This window comes from Aplidium turbinatum, chromosome 5 (genome assembly GCF_918807975.1).
Source record: "Aplidium turbinatum chromosome 5, kaAplTurb1.1, whole genome shotgun sequence".
NCBI lineage: Eukaryota > Metazoa > Chordata > Ascidiacea > Aplousobranchia > Polyclinidae > Aplidium > Aplidium turbinatum.
The window spans coordinates 14,344,187-14,366,074 of NC_137476.1; the positions used below are offsets into that span (position 1 = coordinate 14,344,187).

Genomic DNA, 21,888 nt, shown 5'->3' on the forward strand with positions numbered 1-21,888 from the left:
TTTCCAAGCTGACCACCACTAATTCATCACCACAATCCAAATTCACTTTAAACAAAGCAAAAAAACACAGTTATAAAGCTCAAGTAGGCTACTAAGCAGTCTGAGCACCGTTGGTAGCTGCAACAATAGGCTGCAAGCCTATAACAGTGCTTATCAGTGTTGCCAGATAGTAAATGCTTCAAACTACCAAACACATTTCAAATTTTGCCAAACTGACCAGAGACTGACTGTCAACTCACCAAAAATGTTTGCCAAAGTTCTGCCAACTCAAAATTTACTGCCAAACAACGTAAAATTCTGCCAAATCTCGAATTTGGTAGTAAAATTTACCAAATGGTAACACTGCTGCTTATTACGAAACGATGACGAAAACGGTTTAACAATCAGCGATATGTCACGTCATACAATGGCTTAATATGATTGGTTAATTGTGGATACAAGTGGTTTTGGAAACAAAGTGTGATGGCGCGTAAGCGGTTTTGGAAGAAAACGCAATTTTTAGTGTCGAATTTGAAGCAGAAAGAGAAGGTTTTGGAAAAAAAAGGAATGGATAGTAGGTACCTATGGTAATACTCTACCTAATGACACTCTAAACTCAATTTTGGTAAAAGTGGCGCCTAAGCGGTTTTGGAACTGGGCTCTTCAAATATTGATTCTTTGAACTATCGTTATAATGAAAAGATTGAGCTACTTTCGGTCTGGCTTTTTATTGCAATTGGGCTGGAGATTTTCAAATAATCTGGCGACATTGCTATTCAGTCATTGTTGTCTAGTTATTGCTGAAGTCTCAGTTCAAATTGTTAATCCAGGTAGGCCTAACCTAATATATACATTATATATCTTAACAAGTCAAAACAAATTATTTTTAAAACCTGAAAACTTGTCACACAACAATTTGTCACACAACAACTTAGATGGTTTGAAATTGCTTCTCATCGGCAAATACAATATATTTTTTGTCCCATATAAAAGTTTCAATTTGATAGTTTATTTAATAGGAACACAGACATGTCTATGAATGTAGATTAAATTAATTCAGCCTTGTTTTGCAGTTGTACGTTTTGTTGCCTGTGTTTTCGCACACGGTCAGGTTGATGCCTAGCACTATCTCAAAAATTGTGAGTAATGTTGTGTTTCTGAAAACAACATTTTTGCAAAGACAAAATTTGGGCAAAGTTTGAAAAATTTGGGCAAATTTTGTTTGCCATCCCAAAATGTATCACGATTTTTAACAGTTTTAGGGCTGTTTTGTGCAAATTTGGGTAGACATTTTTCATATGCAATTTTAAGTTTCTTAGACACTTTAGACTCAAAATCCGTCTGGAGCCCGAAAATTTCGGGGGTGGAAAGTCCCCAAAATGCCGCTCCCGTTTTGGGGGTAGTGATGGCTAGAGCGCATGTAGAAAAATTGTTTTATTTTTTTAACATGGCATATGAGTACTTGTTTGGGGGTAATTTGGCCTGAAAAATCGTTTGGAAGCGTCAGTTTTAACCCAAAACAATCATTGAACTAGATAATGGCCAACAGTTGTCCAAAACACTAAAACAGTATGGATAAAATGATCGTTTTTGTGTAGGTTACGTGCCAATACGTGAAAGCGGGAGTCAAGTTTACAGTAATCTGGGCAGTGAAAGGGATGCGAATTTAGTTTTGAATTGCAATTGCACCAAACAGATTAACTTTTGAGTTTTAAGAGTAGAATTGTTAAGCAGTCAGTCAGTCTTGGGGAAACATTAAGATTGGTCAGTCACAAAGAGAAATCCAACTATACTATTCCCTACAGGGAATATAAAAATTTGATTCCTCTTTTGTTCAGCCTATTCCCAGCAGGGAATAGAAAAGTTTGACTTCTCTTTATTCAGTCAATAGACACACCATTGCAACAATTATAATCTTTTTGAGTTTCAGTACAGTACGGTACATCTTTGTTTGTCTCCTATGACCGAATATTGGTACAAACCAGGCAGTGTTAGAATTGTGCAATAGGTTATCAAAACCGATTAGTGTTTGAATAAACAAGCTATCAGTTTTGTGGTTCTGACTTGCTTCAAGTGTAGCCTAGGTAAATTGTACGACAGTTGTCAACGTTGTTTCACCATTTCAAGCTGTCATTGGTAAGTAAAAAGTGGTAGATATTTTGCATGTTTCTAAATAGGTAGTGGATTTATCATACCCGTTTACTACTTTTTTGTAGTCACGTCACAGTTCTGATACATAAAAAGGCAGATCTCGGGTTTTCATTAGTCCTGCTCTTTTGCTCTAACCTTAGTCATAAATAACCCAAAACCCCAACCTAAAGTTTATATTATATCATTGCCCTAATACCCCTCCAAACCCCAATTTCATCTATCACCCATGAACTCCACAAAAACCAAGGTTTAAATCATTTTGCTCATGTGAGACCATCCACTGCCAAGTTGCTGGTTGGAAACTATAAAAAATGACTGAAGTTCTGCATCAAATACATTACAGATTCCACTCTACCTAATAAATTACTTCTGCACTGCATGGAATGCAGTACACTTCTGACAGTTTATGAAAGGCAGTATGAGTACACCACTCGTGGAAGAGAAACAACTAACATGTGTTATCTGTCAGGTAACATATAACATTGTAGGCTACGGTACTGTATTTCTCTCTACTTCTTGTGAATTACCTGGTCATAACTTCATAAGTTTATTTACAAACTCTCACAGAGTAACAGCTGTTCATCTTGTAATTGTTTAGGAGCGTTTTCTTGGGAATTCCAGAGAAATAGCCTTTTCAAAAGCAAACAGTTTGACATTTGTTGAACAATTGTACAAATTTTATAATCATGAACTGCTACAAAATGATACAGACAAGAGGTATGAGATTGAACAACGACTCCTTGCTATTGGTAAAGAAAATCTTGTCCTTGAACTTCAACAAGAGTAGGCCTACAAAGCACATAAAACCTGTTATGATCGGTACAATAAAAGCAAACTGGAACGTGCTTTGAAGACAAAGCGCACAAAAACAATTCGTTCAGCTGCAGCTCCACTGTCAACCAGAGCACAAACATCCAAATCCTTGTCATTTGGCGATGAAGTATGTCTTTTTTGTGAAAAATCTGGGCACAATAATCCAAAGAAACCTCAACTGAACAATCCTTTGCATGCTGCAGCCTCAAAAGAAGCGTCCAGCAACTATGTTGATGACTTTACTAACAAAATGAGGGTAATGGCAGCAAAGCTGGAAGACAGCCGAATTCTTACACTTCTGGGCACTGATGTTAGGTCTGCCGAGCTGTACTACCATCTTCCTTGCTACAATTTGTTTGTTAAAAGGTACGTAGCAAATTTAAAAACTTGATTGCATATTATGGGTCAGGCAAATTTGACATTATAATAATATTTCTTTAGGTACAACAAAGACATTTTCACCAAGTCCTGCAAAGATGACAGAGAAAGTAGCAAGGTTCTAGCAGAATTTGTCTCCTTTGCTGCAGTGAAACAGTTTGTAAATTCCACCGAGGAACGTAGCTTTCCTTTATCTGCTTTGGAGAAAATTTTTCTGTTAAAGATGAAGGAACTTGGGTATGTGTACCAACGCCACAGTACGCGGTTTTCCAAAAAGTTAAATGATGCCAACATTGGAGTGAAGGTAGTTCAAAAAGACCAAGCTTGTGGGTATGTTGCTATTAAGAGGGAAGAGCTTAAATCACTGCTGGGTGATAGTGATTGGGTTGCCCTGTTGAAACGAGTTGTTGAGCCCATTCGTCAGGAGATCGTTGAAACGATTGACTCCGGATATCCTGCTGCCTCTGAATTAGTCACAACCCCTGATGATTTAAAAAGTTTGACAAAACTTAAAATCCTGATTACACTAATTTGTCAGAAGCAGCCAGAATATGACAAAATTTGTTTGCCTTATCAAACTATTTGTGGGTTGATTGTAAAGAACACCAAACTTTCACTCGTCCCTGCCGCACCCCTGCAACTCAGTCACAGCTGTCTCATGGACGCACAAAGGACAAGGCTGGTTTTATCAACTGCCACCTTACGATCAAGCTGTACTCTATCATTAGGTCTAAAAACTTGATGCAAGCCTTGTTCCATCATGGGATAACCCTATCTTACTATAGCACTCTTCGCTTCATTGAAGAACTCTCAGTTACAGTAAAAGATCTTTACTGCAGATCAGGTGGAAGAGTATTGCCAACTGCCCTTCGACATGGTGTATTTACTGTGGTAGTTGATGACAACATCGACCAAAACAGCTCCAGTTCTGCTGCAACTCATCACCTGCATGGAACATCCGTTTCAATCATGCAGTTTCAATGGCATAATGATCAAGGTGAACAGCGGGTCAGAAGAAAGTATGCAGACATGGCCACAGACGAGTTACACCAACTGAAGTCAAATAACACATGTTCGCTTGATACACTTCTCAATGTATCACTTGCAAATCTGCCTAAACATGCACAACGCCCCCAATGCACTATCCATGACTTTGAAGAATCATTTAAAGAGAATATTCAACTGGTACTCCAACAACAAAACAGTGAAGAAGATGACTGGATGCTGTCAGCAATTAATGCAATGCAAAGGGAAGAAGGAGATGACAGTACCGATACTCCTCCTTCATGGGTTGCATACCATACAACTAAAGCAAGAGATCAAACTGCAAACATCACAACAATCAATAGCATTCTTCCAATAATTGACCATGTGAGTCATAGCTGGGATTTGCAACTGCACATTATGAGCATTGCCAAAGATTATACGGCATTTCTGAATCCAGGCCAGGTCACTGTTGGTTGTTCAGATGAACCGCTGTACGCAATGAAGAAACAGATACAGTGGTTATGTCCAAACCAGTTCAAAGACGATTACTTCTGTTTCCTGGGTGGATTGCATATTGAACATACTGCTCTACTCTGTGTTGGACAGCTGCTGAAAGGCACTGGTCTTGATACGATTATCAACTCGACTGCTTTGCATACTGTGGGATTGGCCAATGCCGTATGTGATGTGAACCACATTAAAAAAGCAAGATACACTTTGCAAGTGACAGCAGTATGCTTGAAAAAACTTTTAAAGGATGCTTACGAACTATCAGAACATGAAGACGGACAACAATCATTCCAAGATTGGCTGTCTAAAAGTAATGAAAGTACGATGTTCAAGTATTGGTTCAACATTCTACAAATCATAAAAACAGTTCTACTATACGTGAGATCCTTACGCGAGGCCAACCTTCCACTTTTCATAGGCACAATGGAAGAATTAATACCTCTATTTTTTGCATTGGATCACATCAATTATGCTCGGTGGTCGTCAGTTTTCATACAAGACTTAAAGGAAATCCAAGTGTCACACAGTCCATTGTTTGAACACTTTATGGCTGGTCACTTCGTTGTAAATTCTGTGGGACAGCAATTCTCCAAAGTAGCGTTTGACCAGCGCCACGAGCAAAACAACAAACAAGTGAAAGCATCCCAAGGAGGATATATCAATCTGGTCAACAAGGAAGATCTAGACTTTCTACGCAAGATCGAGATATCTCTTCCAGAGATGCTTCACTACCTGGAGAAAGTTGATGGTAAGAATATGGCCAAGCAACACAAAGAATGTTCAGCGGCATTTATCGAGCAGTTTGTGCAGGACTGTAAAAAGCTATACAGAAAGCTCCACATTAACCCATTCAGCAGTCAACAACAGTTTACAAAGCTGAACTCGTCGGCCATTTTTTCAGCAGAGGTTACTGTTGATTGTAAGAAAATCTTCGACTTGGGAAAGGCACAGTACAACAACTTCAAGAAGACCCGTTTTATTGAAGGGACAGATGATGTAATAAAAACACCAATCAGAAAAAACGCTTTGAAGTTGCCAAGCACTGCTGGGAAAATTCAAATAGAATGCCCCAAAATAATGTTTAATCCTGCAATGATGAACAAGCTTCGTGATGCCTGTTGGAACAGGAAAGAACTTGCAATGGATGTTTTTTGCTTCGAATTTACAGGTTTGAAAGAAGGCCTTCTATTATTTTTTTTTTATGTCTACTCTTTCTGTAGTTTAGTTTTATTGTTAGCCAGCAAATTAGTTGAAGAACGTATTTCGTAATATGCGCACAATTCTTAATGTCTGTATTTTTAGGGTTACCTGAGTGCCTGGCAACCAAAGATGGCTTACTATATCACAACCCAAAATCAAGGATCATTGATTGCTTGACAAGCAAGTCAGTCACTTATGCAGAAAAGGCAGATGGGCTTGTGGTTGATCTTTCTGTCATCATTCGAGCCAAAGCTGCTTCCGTGCAAAAGAATTCTACATTTGAGGAATTTGCATTAATGGTCTTAAATGAGACAGCCAGCATGGGAGAAAAGCTTGTGGCAAACAGAATTGACTTGGTTGCAGATCAATACCACGCCTTAAGCATAAAGAGCATTACAAGGAAACAACGTGGGTCGGACACTAGCCCAGAACTTAAGTTTGAAAAAAAGGATCTCCTACCGCCAAACTTTTCTGGCTCATACCTCATAAACTCGGCAAACAAAACGAGATTGAACGAACTTATTGCTGACATCAGCAAGGAGCATCATTGGTCATGGAAAAAAGACTTTTGTATCACTAGCGGTAGTAGTGTTTGGGCCAATTTTGGTAATTTTGATATGGGGAAACACTATAAATCAGTCTGTTTGTCCATCTGTTGAACATTGGGGTTGGGTTAAATTGCAGAATGAGCTGAGCATTCGGTGGACAACAAATGCAAGAGCACAACATTTGGAAAAACTGACGAAGACATGCAAGTGCAAGATGGCTAAATGTGACACGTGTCGATGAGCAAAATTAGGGTTGCAATGCCTTAGTTTTTGTACCTGTAAGAGACAATGTGTAGCATGACATTGAAGAAGATAATTTCATTCAGTAAAACAAACAATAACTGTATACGGTAGGCTACGGTAACCAAGTAACCATTTGCAAACTATTGTGCTTTTTGACTGCTTTTTTTGCAATTTTTCGCTATTTTAATGTAAATTACTGGCTTTGTGATGATTTTAGATGAAAATAGGTGCTTTCAAACGATTTTTTGGGCCAAATTAACTCAAATTGATTACCCACATGCTATAATTTAAAACATTTTGACATTTTCTTGTATGCGCTTCATTGTCTTGTAGCCCCAAAAGTGGGAGCAGCCGTTTTGGCATTTTCCACCCCCGAATTTTTTGGGCTCCAGACGGTTTTTACATCTACTGCACCTAAGGAACTCGAAAATATAGGTGAAAAATGTCTACCCAAGTTTGCACCGAAATGTGCATAACTGACCAGACTACTACAAAAGTCAAGAAATATATGGACAGATCATCAAATCTTACCACAAGACGAATACGAAAGAAAAACGCAATTTAGTTTTCAGTTAATTGCAATTGGTTTACCTTAAAACCACAGCAAACTAAATCAAAGATTTCAAGCAATTGGCAATACGTGGAGAAAATCACCATTACAAAACATAATTAAAAAAACATCCGTCGACTACAATCACGTCCTCCTTTTTGCAACCAAACAATCAAGCACTATGATTTAAATCAGAGGTTTCCAAACTGTGTGCCTCGAAAGCCTTGTAATTTGAATGTTGCAACCGTAAGCGCAAAGCTGCCAAGCGTCAATTTAGCTTAGAAGGGACCATATTTGCTTTAGTGTTACATTGGGCTACGATAAACTGCCGACGATTAACTGCGTAAATTGCTTGATCATTTTTTCTGTAGGTTTGGGTACTCTTCCTGATCATTTTTGAACAAGTTCAATTTAAGTTAAGTTGATCTTTTTCCTGTTTCAATTCGATTCAGGTTTGTTAATGACGAGTTTTGCTTTGTTTGATTTCCTGCCATATTTCATTGGATAAAACATTCTGTGTTGCTTTGTTTAAAAATGATGAGATTTGTTTTTGAAAAAGCTCTTTTATAAAATAAAAATATTGGACATTTTAACTAGCTTAGCGACCAGCGTAAGAAGAACACAGCATGTCGAAAAATGGAAAACACACTTGTTAAAAAAATTCTTGAAGTAGTTACTTTCATTACATTGCTATGTAGCAAAATAACTTCCTTTCGTATCAAGTGAACGTTTGCAAGCGTTACGTCATTGTAAAAAGGTGTAATCATGTAAGTAAAATTGCTCGTCTTCATCGATTTTTGACGTCATCGAACAGATCACTGTTGCTCTTGATTCATAAAATATTGATGAAAGACAAGTAATCCACGAAACAAATGAAGCGATGGGTCGCATTTTTGCGACGTATGAAAGCGTTTTCTTTGTGCATTGGGTAAGTTTACTTGACTAACCTTCAACAAGGTATCATTTTGAAACTGATGGCATGAAGATTGCTTTAAATACAGTTTCTGTCAAATACAGTATGCATCAAACCGTGTGCCAATACATCTGAGTCTTTCTCGTAATTTATTAAAATATTCCGAGATGCACACGTGTAAAATGAAACTAAATGGACAAAATATTTGTGTTTTAACACGAAATAAACACATCACAGATCACAGACAGCTCAAATTAAAACATAGCTATACTTCCAGATAACTGTCAACACAATAAGTTTTTGCGATGAAGTAAAGCAGGTGGTGCAGTTAACTTGGCCCAAGTAATCAGGAGCCGATTCAGGGGGGTACTTGGTTGTGCGCCTCGTAGAAAGATCAAAATAAAACATGCAATTTTTCTCTCTTTTTGCAAAGTTTTTTTGCTCGCTCATTCACAAGTTATTAACCGTCGGCGGCATTGGGCACGCAGAGTTTCAGACATTGATTTAAGAACTAGCAATTCTTTACGACCTTCAAAAACTAATAAAATTATGCAATACCTAACATAAACACATTGCTTACTAAATTAGTTAACAATTAAAGTGACCTACTTCGGTGTATGAAGAATGAAGTAAGATGTGTATTATTATACACTATGAAGGAAGGTATAGGGCTTCCTAGACAGATGTTCCCAGACAACAGAATACCATAGACTACAAACCTTCAACAAATAGAATATAGAAATTCTTCTGTGCTATAGAATGAAAAAATATTTAAAACTTAACTCAGACATTATTGGACCTAAAATTGCACGAAAAGTTACCAAAACAAGATTAAGTTTGCTACAATTTTCTGGAAGCAAGCCCTCCAGGCCCTTTACCCCATTATTTTGTTTCTCTGAACGCATTTTTTTACATCGCATTAACGTTGCAGGTAGTGCAGTTTGATGCTCATATTGCAACCCAGCTTATGGTAACTTGAAAGTTGATCATCTTGATATGTGCACAAATGATTCAATTGTTTTCACTACAGCCTAGTGGCAGCGGCGGCACCTAGTGGATGGAATTAATCCCTGACAACAAAATTTCAACAATCGGGAAACTTTACTTTGCCAATCATCTGTATCCGGCCCTAGGTCAAAAACCTCTACAAGTATGCGCAACTATCAGAAATAAAATAACCTATCAAAGACTTTGTCCGTGCAAAGATAAAGATTTAAAAAACAAACCAAAAAAAAAAGCCTACTTTATCAGATCTAAAACAACCTTGAAGTTTTTGTAGTTTTTTTTGGTTTTACAGAGTGTCCAATTGGTATAGACCCGTGTTGATTCCAATTATATAATAATAAACATTTTTGGCTTCTTTCGGAGCTATCAATGAAGAGTCTTCACTTTTCAGGTTCTTAACATCATGTGACAAAAAATTAGTTGTGCCAACTTTATAGTATTTTTTGAGAAAAATTACTGAGTAAAACATGCTTCTCGCATTTTTTTCCACAAATGTCGTTTAAAAAATAAGTTTCTTCAACTTTCAGCATCCAGCTTTTCAAACTCTTTGTTCTAAATTTCTTGTAACAATGATCAACTGTGACGTCACAGTTGCCTTCATTTTAACTTCATAATGGACGGTTGTAAGGTAGCAATGACCTTTTCTGTCCCAGTTTCACTGAGTCAGTTACAAGAAGCATCGAATTCTTTTTTGCTGTGTTTTTTAAACGGATGTAGCCTGATTGCTTGTAGATAAATTGAGGAATGTCATCATTACGCAAATGTAAGCTTTCTGCTTATTGTTTTTACTATGTCTGTAGTCTACACTCTACACATCAGTTTAAAACAAGTGAAATATATTTATAATAAACGTGAAGCAAGGTTTATTTATGCTTATGAACTTCATTTTGGCTTGAAAATTAGAGACTAAGATAAAAACTGGCCACCTCATGTGATCTGTGGAACATGCCGATCAAACTTGGATGGCTGGCTTAGGGGAGATCGCCATTCAATGTCATTTTCTATCCCAAGGATGAGGAGAGAACCCAAAATATTCTATAGCACCTGTTCCGTATAACAGTGAGTTGCCGCTGCCCAACTACCAAGTAAAAAAACTCAAGATCATTCATCAGGATCTGAAGACATGGAAAAAGACTCCGATGACGAATTCAACATGTCTCACAAAGACATAACTTCAGAATCACACTTGCCAAGCCAACAAGAACTGGGTGATTTAGTTAGAAACATGGGTCTCACTAAGTCGAATGATTGTGGAACTTCTTACTGCAAGGTTGAAAGAATAGAACTTGCTAGATCCATCATGTCGATGTTCTTCAACTAGAAAAAAACATGAAAGCTTTTCAAGCTATTTTTCTGTGGCACACTCTCTTTGCTTCTGCAGTGATGTTGATAACCTTTCTGAAAAATGAGAAATTGCTCATGACCCAAGCAAGTAGCGACAATTTGTAGACAGTTCGTCCCGAAGTTTAAATGTGTCCTCCTTCATAGTGGAAACCAGTATCCATATATAGATTCTATACCCATTGGCCATTCAGTCCAAATGAAAGAAGATTACGAAAAATGTGAAGTTTCTTCTTGACAGTATTAACTATGCCAGATGCAACCGGCAGCTTTGTGGAGATTTTAAAATGATTGGATTCTTGAAAGGATTGCAAGAAGCATTCTGTTTTCTTTGTTTATGGCTCCCAAGCTGGCACTGAACACTACTCTCAAAAAGTTGGCCAGGGAGAACGTTTTTTTTCCTGGCACTCAGAATGTAAAGCATGGTCCTGATATAGATTCAGAAAAAAATTGATACCGGCTTTGCACTTAAAGCTTGACCTTGTCAAACAATTTTGAAGGCAATCAATAAACGTGGAGATGATTTTCAACATATTTTTGCTATGTTTCTTTTTTTGTCAGAAGCTTAAAGAAGGCTGGAATTTTTACTGGGCTGCAAACTCGACTTGTTTGTGTTAGCGTGTTTGTACGTCTAATACAGAATTATGGTGATTGGTGGAGAAATATTTGACTAAAACCAAAAATGAGAAAACATACATTTCTTAAAAAGTAATTTGTAATTGGCGTTTGTAAAAGATTTTTGTATTTTTGTGATTAACTTAGAATCGCAAAACACAATACATAAGATTTGTTATGCAGCTAAAAATTTTGCAAATTTTGTTGCATGGTGATTTAACACGCCCCTTGCAAGTAAGAACACTTCAATGTAACGGTAATAGACCTACACCAATCAATTACGCGTAACCACTTCTTCTATCGAGTCTTCTAAAGTTTGTTGATACACCACAGATTGACACATTCTTCCGCAACGGAGTTATACTCTGACAGGTCCCACCTACTGCACCGGGTGGCAAGCCGAGGGCAAACAAGAAGGTGGTCCGCTGTTTGGGACTCGGTGCCACAGATACATGCAACACTTGCAACAGAGCCCGTGTCGTAGCCCCACTCCACCATTGCACACTTAGTGCGTCCAACACCGGTTCGGAGTCGATTTAATGTTTTCCACTTTGCCCAAGGAGCGTTTGCTCCTGGGGGGAGGGACTCTGATGGTGGGATCTTCATTTCAGTGTATGATGGCCGATGGGTCATTTTCGAATAGTTGTCTCCATTGCTTAAGTCTTGTTTCTTCTTTTGTTGAGGGTAGTGGCTGGACGTGTGTTAGGAAGCTTTTTCTTGATTTCAACCGGGTTTGTGCTGACCACTGAGCGAACGGTAAGCGTATTATTTTGTAAAACCTACTGTTAGACGGCGCCATAAGCCAAATTGACCAATCAGAAAGCAGCAAGCGGTTTACACTTCTCCCAGGAGGAGAAAATTTCTCCGAGAAAGAGTGATGTTTGAGCTTGAAGTAGAGTTGCCAGGTGCACAATTTACGCAAGGTATTATTGTGGAGTTGCAGATAATGCTATGCAGGTGTATGATATGATGTGGAAGCAACAAGCAACATAAGTCAATTATAATTATCGTTTACGAGTTTTTCGAATGCAGTTCTTTAGGCCGAAATGAAACGAAACAGAACTCTTTCTGAAGAATATACTTTCAAACAAATCCAAAACAACAAATTTTGCTTCGAATGGCATGGTTTTGTTTGGAACAATGCTACTGTTTTGTTATTGATGGATCATAATTTTGGAATTCTTGGCCTAATTTGAACTTGCAAGTATTAAGCTAAATCTTATCGCAATATATCTGAGAATTTGAAGAATACCTGGCAACCGTGGATGAAGTGTGAAACACTTAAAATTAGGCCTATTAATTAGACAAAACTATATTGTTATGGTTTAAGTGGAAAAATATGGAACTTGATGAAGTCCTATTAACCAGAGATGTACGTATACGCGGCAGACCTGCGGCGTAGACTTTTTGTTTACGCTAACGCTTGCAGCCACATTTTTTGGATAGTTTGCGCTTGAGGCTACGCCGTAAAGTTTTCGCGGTTTTTTTAGCGCGTAGCGTCAACGCATACTTTTTAATGTATTTTTTTCGCTACAACACGCCAATACCTTCCAGCGCTGCAGTTGAAAGAATGTTTTCAATGGGCAAAGACATATTGGAACCAAAACACAGCAAAATGTCAGATGAACACTTTTAGATGCTTGTGTATCTTCGTGGAAATTCAAAATAAAACTTGTTTGTTTCGAGCGGGGATTCGAGTGGTTTATACCGTGTGAATGTTTGGCAGCTAGCAAACAAAATTAGTTTACGCTAGTGTATGCGCTGACGCTGACAACTTTTTTTACAAGTTACGTTGACGCATACGGCGTATGGTTTTTCGAACGTTTGCGTTTACGCTGACGGCGTCAATATTTTTAGTATGCGCGTACATCACTGTATTTAAGCAACAGACAACAATGCACCAAACTTAACTCGATATCACCAATCAGTTGTTTTCGTATCAGGCAGAATTTTAAGTTGCTCTAATGCAGCACATGACTCCAAAAGTGTGGTTGTGTTTTTCCTTAAAAGTAACAAAACAAGGAAAAGAGGACACCATTGGATTTTTTTTTTGGTATCAGTTGTGATGCGTTTGATTTTAACACTCATTTTTGCAGGGCTCCCATAACAAAAATGGAGCAAATACACATGAAAAAATGAAATGGAAGCAGGGTAGGCTAAATTCCCTTGCAATTATCTTCATCAATTGCATTTTTACATACTTTTTATTCTAGGCTAATATTGCTAGCTATTCTAATTTAGTGAAGGATTTTTGACCTTTGATTGTGAAAACTCTAAAAACTATTGTAACAAAACTCAACACTAAAAAAATAGCCAAGGATACACAAGTGATTATAGCCTACATAACTATATAGGCTAACTGCAACAACTTACTTGATGTTGATTTTTGCATTCCTTTGTTGAATGCCTGGTTGTGCTGACATATGTAGTCTTTTCTAAAGGCAAATCTTTTAACATTAGGATACGTTGTCTTAATATTCCATGCAGTATTTCTGTATTTGAGCTTTTACTCTACTCCTGCAACCAACATTTCCACTCCTCTTCCGTTTCTGCCTCTACTCGTATCTCCCTCAAATCCTTATTGTCGCTCAAAACTACACAATTGTCATAGCCAAACGACATATTTCATACAAACCTCACAAGCTGTGGACGACACTCACTCTCTTTCTCTCACTTTCGTACGACAATACTTTCAATTTTCAAACTGAAATGACAATGTCAATGACTTACATTCAACCACTGCTTTTCGCGACCTTTTACTACTGACTTCTGATTGGTCAGAGAAACTTCATTCTCCTAAGAAAAAAATTTCTTCTCCTGGGAGAAGTGGGAATCGCTTGCTGCTTTTTGATTGGTCAATTTCGCCTTATGGTGCCGTCCAACAGTAGGTTTTACAAATACGCGAACGGTAACGCGTAGGCCTAACTGTCCACTGATTAAAGGATGAAGGCTTCAATGACACATTACGATGGGTAAACTCATCGCTAGAAATCGACATGTGTTTCACGTCTGATGATTTCAATTTTATAAAATCATTTTTTCCAAGATCAGGGAGTTTGAGCAATGCTGGCTGAGAAATTGCACTGCAATGACTACAGGTTGTCATAGCAAGGTCTATATAGCAGGAGATTTGGATAGTCCAACAGTTGCTTTGTACGGGAATAAAAATCTGTAAATGACCAAATAGGATCGTTATGACAGCTCTCGCGCTAACATATGATGAACAGCACAGATACTGTAAAGTGTTCTGTACTCTCATTTGATCATCGAGTTCTCAGCTGCTCTTTATTAAGGATGTAAGAAATAACAGCTGCCAGCTGTAACTGGATAGGACCTAAAATGGAATTATGCCACCTATCAATATATTTTTAACACGTTTAAGTATTATTGTCTGATCAGTTACAAAAAAAACATGCAACGACAGATTGAAACTAAACTTTTTTACTGGAAGGTTAAGCGCAAGTATTACTTGATGACGTCATCGGCGTAAAAAAGCTTACGGAATAAATTTTTTAAATTGCAAGAAAACCGTAACTTTTTATCCCGGATGCTTGGCATCAAGTATATGACCATTGACCACCTTTACCAAAAAAATAATGCAGTGGTACAAATTACTAATCTATTTTAAAAACTACCAATTGGGTTTGAAGCAATCAAATGTAATCAAACTTGGAATGAAAAAATCTAAAAATAGTTTAAATGTGCTCATGCTACAATTTATCCGAAAGCAATGCTTAACTTCAGCCCCTTACACTAATCTATGTAACAAACCAGCTCCAAAACTAAAATACGAAAAGCAATCCACCAGTTCGAGAAACTAAAGATCGCACCAACTGTAATCAATAGAGAGTGGATTTTTGATACAATTTCGTACTTCGTGGCTTTCCAAATCAATATTGTACAGTGGTATAGGCTAATGCTAATAGACTAAACAAAACTAACAAAGTTTTGAATATTTTGTTTATTTTTTTTTAATTTAGAAGAATTTGTTAATTTTGGAGCAATTTTATCATGTTGATTTGGGAAGTTTCATGGAAAAATTAATTCGCTTTAAAGGTTTTCATATTTTGTAGCTGCCCACATCAACATGTCACAGTTGCATGAATATATTAAATTAATAAGATTATGTTAGTCTTTGGGCAACGATTTTAATTTCGACAGTCATAAAATGACCAATTTGATTCCAATTCTTCTATATCTTGTCGCTTCCAAAATTAACCTGTTATGGTGCAGTGGCATGAATAAATAAAATTAATTTTGGGAAAGTGCATCGTATTGATTTGGCCAGTTTCATTAAAGGAATAATAGAATTCAAATACTTCCATCTTTTGTAGCTGTCCAAATTAACATGACACAGTTGTTTGTATAAATAAAAGCAAAAATATTAATATTTTATTAGTTTTTGTGCAATTGATTTAGACAGTTTCATGTAAGCAATAATTTAATTCAAATAATATCGTATTTTGTGGATACCATTTATATGAAACGTGACATGCTCATAAAGGTTTCTCTACATTATGTTTTCCGTCTCATAGGAAAGTATCAAAAAATGAAGAATATGTGACGAAAAATGCCAATGTCACAATTTGCATGTGTTTTTAGTAATTTTTGCAGCAAAAATATGAAATATGTCAAAAACTAAAACCGATTCGAAATACCAAAGGCATTTCGGATTCAGCTATCCTAAAACACCCTCAAATTATTAAACAGTTTCTGCGCCAAAATACTGTACGTGCTGAATAATGATAGTTTATTTATTTGAAATCTCAATCCTAGACAAAGCAATGTCTTCAATCTCATGTTAGCCCTTACGGTTATTAAATCCGATGTGGAGGACGAATGTTGTTTAACGGAGTTTTTGATTATTGCAATAAAAAAAGAAATTACACTCAAACAGATGCTAATTCAATAAAATCATTTAGGTGCCAAAACCATAAAGAAGGTTTTAACCACAGAAGGTTTTAACCAATATCAAGAAGAAACTATTCCACTGAAGCCTTCGTATTCTGATGACACAATAAAAAACAATAACATTCAAATAGAGGACGAAGCCTTGCATGGGACAACGGAGGTTAGTAAATCTTAAATTATGTAGCAGCTACAAATGTCTGTGTTTTTTACAAACATTTAAATGCTCTTTTCTCTTTCAACCTCCTTGTTCTTTATGATTTACAACGTTTTCCTGATTGCAAGTTTATCAAAAACATTTTTTGGACAACCCGGTTTGTGTGAGCAAAACGAAAAAGACCACTATGTGCAACATGTGGTAAAATAGCGACGAAGAACCATGCAATGCAGTGCAAGCAGTGTAAAAAATGGGTGGGTAGCTTACATGCAAGATGTGCTAATACTGTACAACAAGAATAAAGCAAACTATTATGGTAGTGGGAAATGTGAAACAATATAGGCCTCTACTTTTGGAATTTTTTTCAAATTTTTTAGCCTCTTGCATTGATTCCGCCACGATTGATTCTCATGGTTTAACAAATCCGAAACGGTAGGCACTTTAACATCACCCACTCGTCGAAGAGTGCCTGCTTTTCAATGTGAAATTGCTTTGTGGTTTAGTCACAATTTTCCTTATAAACTCCATTGATTGCAGTCATTAAGATCCTTTTTGCACTCAGTTCAGTTGCAGAAGAAAAAATAGGATTAGCAGAGGGTGGGAATCGAACCCACAAAATCGAAATTACTACTCCTCTGCCCTAACCATTAGGCAACGCTGGTTGTAGCGAAGCATTCAGTTAAATTTCTTTGTATCAAAATTTTTCGATCAGAATATCACGTGTCGAGTCACATGACTGAAATCAGCTGAATCGCGAGTACGCTTTTCGACGAGTGGGTAATGTTAAAGTGCCTACCATCCGAAACGGTAGGCACTTTAACATCACCCACTCGGACAACCATTTTGCTCTTAGATGATGAGATACCCTGCGTCAAGAACCCTAAGCATTTCATGTCTATTTCATTTCTTGACATAGGCCTACTTTGAAAAATTTTCTATTAATGGGTCTACTCTCGCAGAAAAAGACTGAGGTTTATTTCAGTTCGATAGACTTCAGTTCAGTTCAGTTGTTTTTTATTTCTGATCATCATATCAAAACAATACACGTCAACATAGCAAAGGTCGAGAAAAAGGTAGAAGCGACAAAACGCGAACGTTAAAACGTGCTTGTGACCGAAGTAAGTTATTGAGTTGAAAAAAATTTGGCACGGTCGCAACACCTTCAGAAAAATTTAAGATATAAAAAGAAAAGAAAAAAAAGAAAATGTTAAAAAACAAAAACAAATAAATTTAGGCTATAGCTTTATTAGCCTGCATAGCTTTAGCTGATATATTTAAGATTTGTATGGACAGTTGCTATGAAGATCGGCCATGGTGCGTTATCAAGAGTGCTGATGGTCTTAAGGGGAACACGTCTTGATGCGTTTAGCTCATAGGAAGAAGAGCAAGGCAGGCAAAGAAAACCCCACAAAGAAATCCTACCACGGGCAAAGCCATTTCAAGCGCAACGCACCATAGGCCTTGCACGACTCACAAAATAGATAGGCTATAACTTGACGACACTGAAAACAATGACGAAAACAAATAAAACAAACTAGCAAAAACAACATCATCATCTTTCGGAAATTCAATTTTACCCAGGGAAAGTTATGTCTTGAAGATATCAAGCGTGCTTTGATAAAAGTTGCGTTGATAAAGCGATAATTTTAAACCCCAGTCAGCTAAACTCGTCACTTCCACACTGATCCAACGTTAGCAAACGTTGAATTAATGCAAGAACGACAGGCATCGCCAGCTGGGATGTAGTAGTGGCATGTCACAGTAATATGATAAATTTGGGTTACCGTGTATATGTTTTACACGTTAAACCATAACAAAAGTGATAAAGAAATCCAATTTGGCATGTTAGAAAAATAGATAAATAATCAGACAATAACATGACCATGACTTTTTCTGTTAGACTAGACTAGACCCATTGAGAACTTTTAAAATATGTTTATAGGTTGCCTGAAATAAGCAAAATGCCTCTTCATCACTGCTGGCGATAAGTGCTGCCCCTTAATTCCCTTCACACTTCCCAAAATCATGCTAAACATCCATAAATTGATTTTGCACTGGTGACTTATCAGAAGGCCATTAGATGGAAAGGTTTTCTGTTGAAAATAACTTCCACAACCATAATCATGGCTTAACCCTTTGCTTTTCAACCTTTTTTTGGAAGTTAACTGCTCAAGGGGGGGGGGGGGGGCGTTTTTGGATCAAATTCAATCAGCTGTTACGTGTTATCCGCTGGTGCTATTTCAACAGAAGTTTGCACTGTTGTGAAAAAAGATGATTTGTCTATAAGTTTGATAAGTCATTATTTTAAAATTCTATATGTTAAACTTGATATTTCAATTTTTGCAAAGGTACCCAAAAACGGCAATTTTGATTTATCTTGCCGCCGTTTAATTACCGTGCTAATCCGATTTCATGCAAAGTTCTGAAAAACAAAGAGCTCGATCACGGACTTCTACATACTACAATCTGGACTGGACACGACTAATGAGTTGTGTACACAATGAGGCCTATAATGTCGAAACCGCAAAATGACAAAAACGCGCTAAGATCTTGACACGATTAAATTAAAATGATTTTCGGACTAGTTTTGTATTCAATGCAGAAATCTAGGGTTCGAATCCCATCCTAGTTACGTACTGTAACTTGAGCCGTGCCAAACTAAGCTACTGTACCATACTAAGTTGAAATATTCTCCTTTTTAGTTAAAATATCATCATGCTATTGTAAACAACACTTGTCAATTATTTATTCTACCATGGCCATGAAGATACACACCTACATCAGCAAAAAATAATAATAATAATTAAAAAGCACACGCAAGCAAATGGCGAGTAACGCAATAAACAAAAATTCCAAGTGAAAAAACAACAAGAAGAGAAATGACTGATTGGTAACAGATCTGTATAGAGAATAGAAATTATACCAAAACACGTAAATCGTTACTGCATTTTCGCTAGTAACAAAGCCAAATTAAAACAGAATTATTCAAAATTTAACAATTAGTAAGCTTGCGAATTTTTCTAGAAGATTTGTGGGCATCGTCTTCACGTAAATCACGCATAAAATTTTTGACCATACAATTGAAAAACCGGCTAACCATGCCTTCCAAAATGTTATGGCCCTTGGCACACATGGTAGTAGGCTAATTGACCAAGCTTCATTAGCCCAGCTTTCGTAAAATACAATGTTTATAATTTCTTTGAAAACATTGCGCTGATTAGAACAAGTTAAAAACTGCTTTCGCAGCTCGTCATGCTGTGAAACCTCAGCAAATAGGCTACACGCCAGCAAAGTGTTCCGATCTTAAAGGTTTCTAAGTTTGGCTTCCAAAGCCCACCACGATTTATGTCCTGAAAGAGATCGAGAGCGTTTGCAGGAATAGCTGAGGGTGGATGATTTTCACTTTCAACATCAGCAACTGTTGTCTCTTTACAAGATTCACACTTGTTTACTTTCTTAAGTGAACGGCAGTAATAGCCCGATACATAAAATATAACGGAAGCATCGCTTACATCGGGGCAACTAGTTAGGCTATCAGCTGCAATCGAATCTGCTTTTGCAATCACTTCTTGTGCAGCTCGATCTGATGTTACTGCCTTAGCAGCATTGTCAATGTCTTAAAGTGATACTTTCGAGTATTTAACAAGTGACAGTGCACGCAGTTTTCTGTCACTTTCGTACAACTGTTTCATAGATATGAAGTAGTTCGCTCCACTGAGTTGCCGGAAATGGCCAAATCTTCCTTCAATGGTGTCGGATTGTATTTTACATTTTCAAATACTTCACGTCATCTAGTCCTGTTGTACGGTCCAGTTTCATTGTTATCCTCTTCAAAGTTTTTATTGAAGGCAGTATCAGAACTCCTTCTTCAATCAATTGATATGCTCGAGGACTCGTTGAATATATAATATAAGCCATCATTAACAGCTCCATTGAATACCTCCTCTGCTTAGAATTGATTTTATACATCAAATCAACTTGTTCTAATATAAATCTCAAGATACAGGCTTGTTGATCATTTTCTGTAATCTCTACAATTTTTTCTAACAATGCGTTTTAACCAAACTTGAAGAAGCTGTTTGTTATCAAGAGGAAACGAGTGGAAAGTAACATTCGGATCCTTGTTTTCTCCTTTGTAACCTGACCTGCAGTTAATTGCACTGCACTTGTTAACCATTGGGGTTTATAAGCATCAAACGACAAAACAAAATAGAACAAAAATGGCAATGTTTTTATATATCTTAAAAATCAAAATTAGAAGACTGCAAAAATAATAAAGGTGACCATTGATGCAAATAGCCAAGTTTCTTCTACCACAAACATAGCTTGTGATTACGAGTGAATCAACAGGCTATTCTAATAGATAAACTTATCCAGTGGCGGCTCGTCATAAGGGACTGTGGGACTGCAGCCGCCCCAACATTTTTGTGCATATGTGAATTATATTACATATAGATAGTTTTGCCATGATTTTTTAATTTATTTCGCTTGAAGAATTAAAAAACTCTTAATATTAATTTTTTTTTGTAATAAAAAAAAAAATTTGTATTACAAAAATTAATTGGCAACTCTGGGTCTGCAAATTTTGCAGGTCCGGTGTTGCTTGTTCTTTTTTTTATGACGTTGGTTTTTCAGAAAAAAGTTTTCTAGCATCACTGAACAAGCGCTGTAGGGACTGCAAATAGAATTGACCCTGGTCAGGGATTCCAACTTTGGTTCTCGTAAATCTTTAGGGTAAGCGTGTGGAAGCTATCGGTGATTAGGTGAAGGGATCGTAGGTTACTTTACTTGATCTGTGTTTTGAGAAGTTACTGAAACAGACTAGTTTTGATGTGAAGTAAAGCCAATTACTGTAATTATTGGTGCTCTTTCACAATTCGCCCTGTTGGTCAACAACTGATTGATGACGTCATTGTACGTCACACACGTTGGAATGGACTATTATAAAGGAGGAAGTACGGGGTGGAAATGCACTGAAAAATTCGTTGGCCATCGTTGGAAAGCACAAGCATAGATCTAACCAACTAAGTTAATACCAAGTCCCATAATAGTACTAGCTCTATCTGGTGGCCACCTAAACTTGACCAAATTCAAGCCACTATCAAAAGTTTACTTTAAATGATAAAAACATTAAACGGCAGCCAATTAAAAGAACATGTTACTGTGTTACTAACCCTAACCCCTAACCCTAACTCAATGCATTTATAACTCAGTCCGGTACAGGTTTGTAATTATATTACGTTAGCCTTACTGCTGGTTGATGCAGCCCCCAATGTTTTGACACCACGAGCCGCCACTGAACTTATCGGGTCGAGTGCAGAGACGTCCGTAAGCAATAATTTCTATTCCCTGATCCTTTTCCTGCCCAATCCAATAGCCTAAAATGTAGGGGAAAGTTTTCTCTAAGAGGCAGTTCACTTTCCCCTTGCATTTTAGACTGTTGAGTTGGGAAAGAAAGGGATTAGGGAATAGAAATTATTTCTTACGGTCGTCTCCGCACTACTAGACCAAACTTATCAATGCAACTATGCAAAAAGTTGATTAAACAAGCTGGGCTACTTCACTGCTGGCAATATTTCCATTGCTTCAA

At 37.2% G+C, this 21,888-nt stretch overlaps 1 protein-coding gene and 1 pseudogene across 1 annotated transcript in view; both read left to right on the forward strand.

Moving 5' to 3' along the window:
- Positions 1-21,888, forward strand: part of LOC145770974 (uncharacterized) — a 93,178-nt gene that overhangs the window by 49,415 nt on the left and 21,875 nt on the right. The window contains exon 7 of the mRNA XM_082582715.1: positions 16,156-16,304. Coding sequence (XP_082438841.1) covers positions 16,156-16,304 — 149 coding nt within the window. The remainder of the gene's footprint in view (positions 1-16,155; positions 16,305-21,888) is intronic.
- On the forward strand, positions 10,022-11,313 carry LOC145769915 (uncharacterized; annotated as a pseudogene).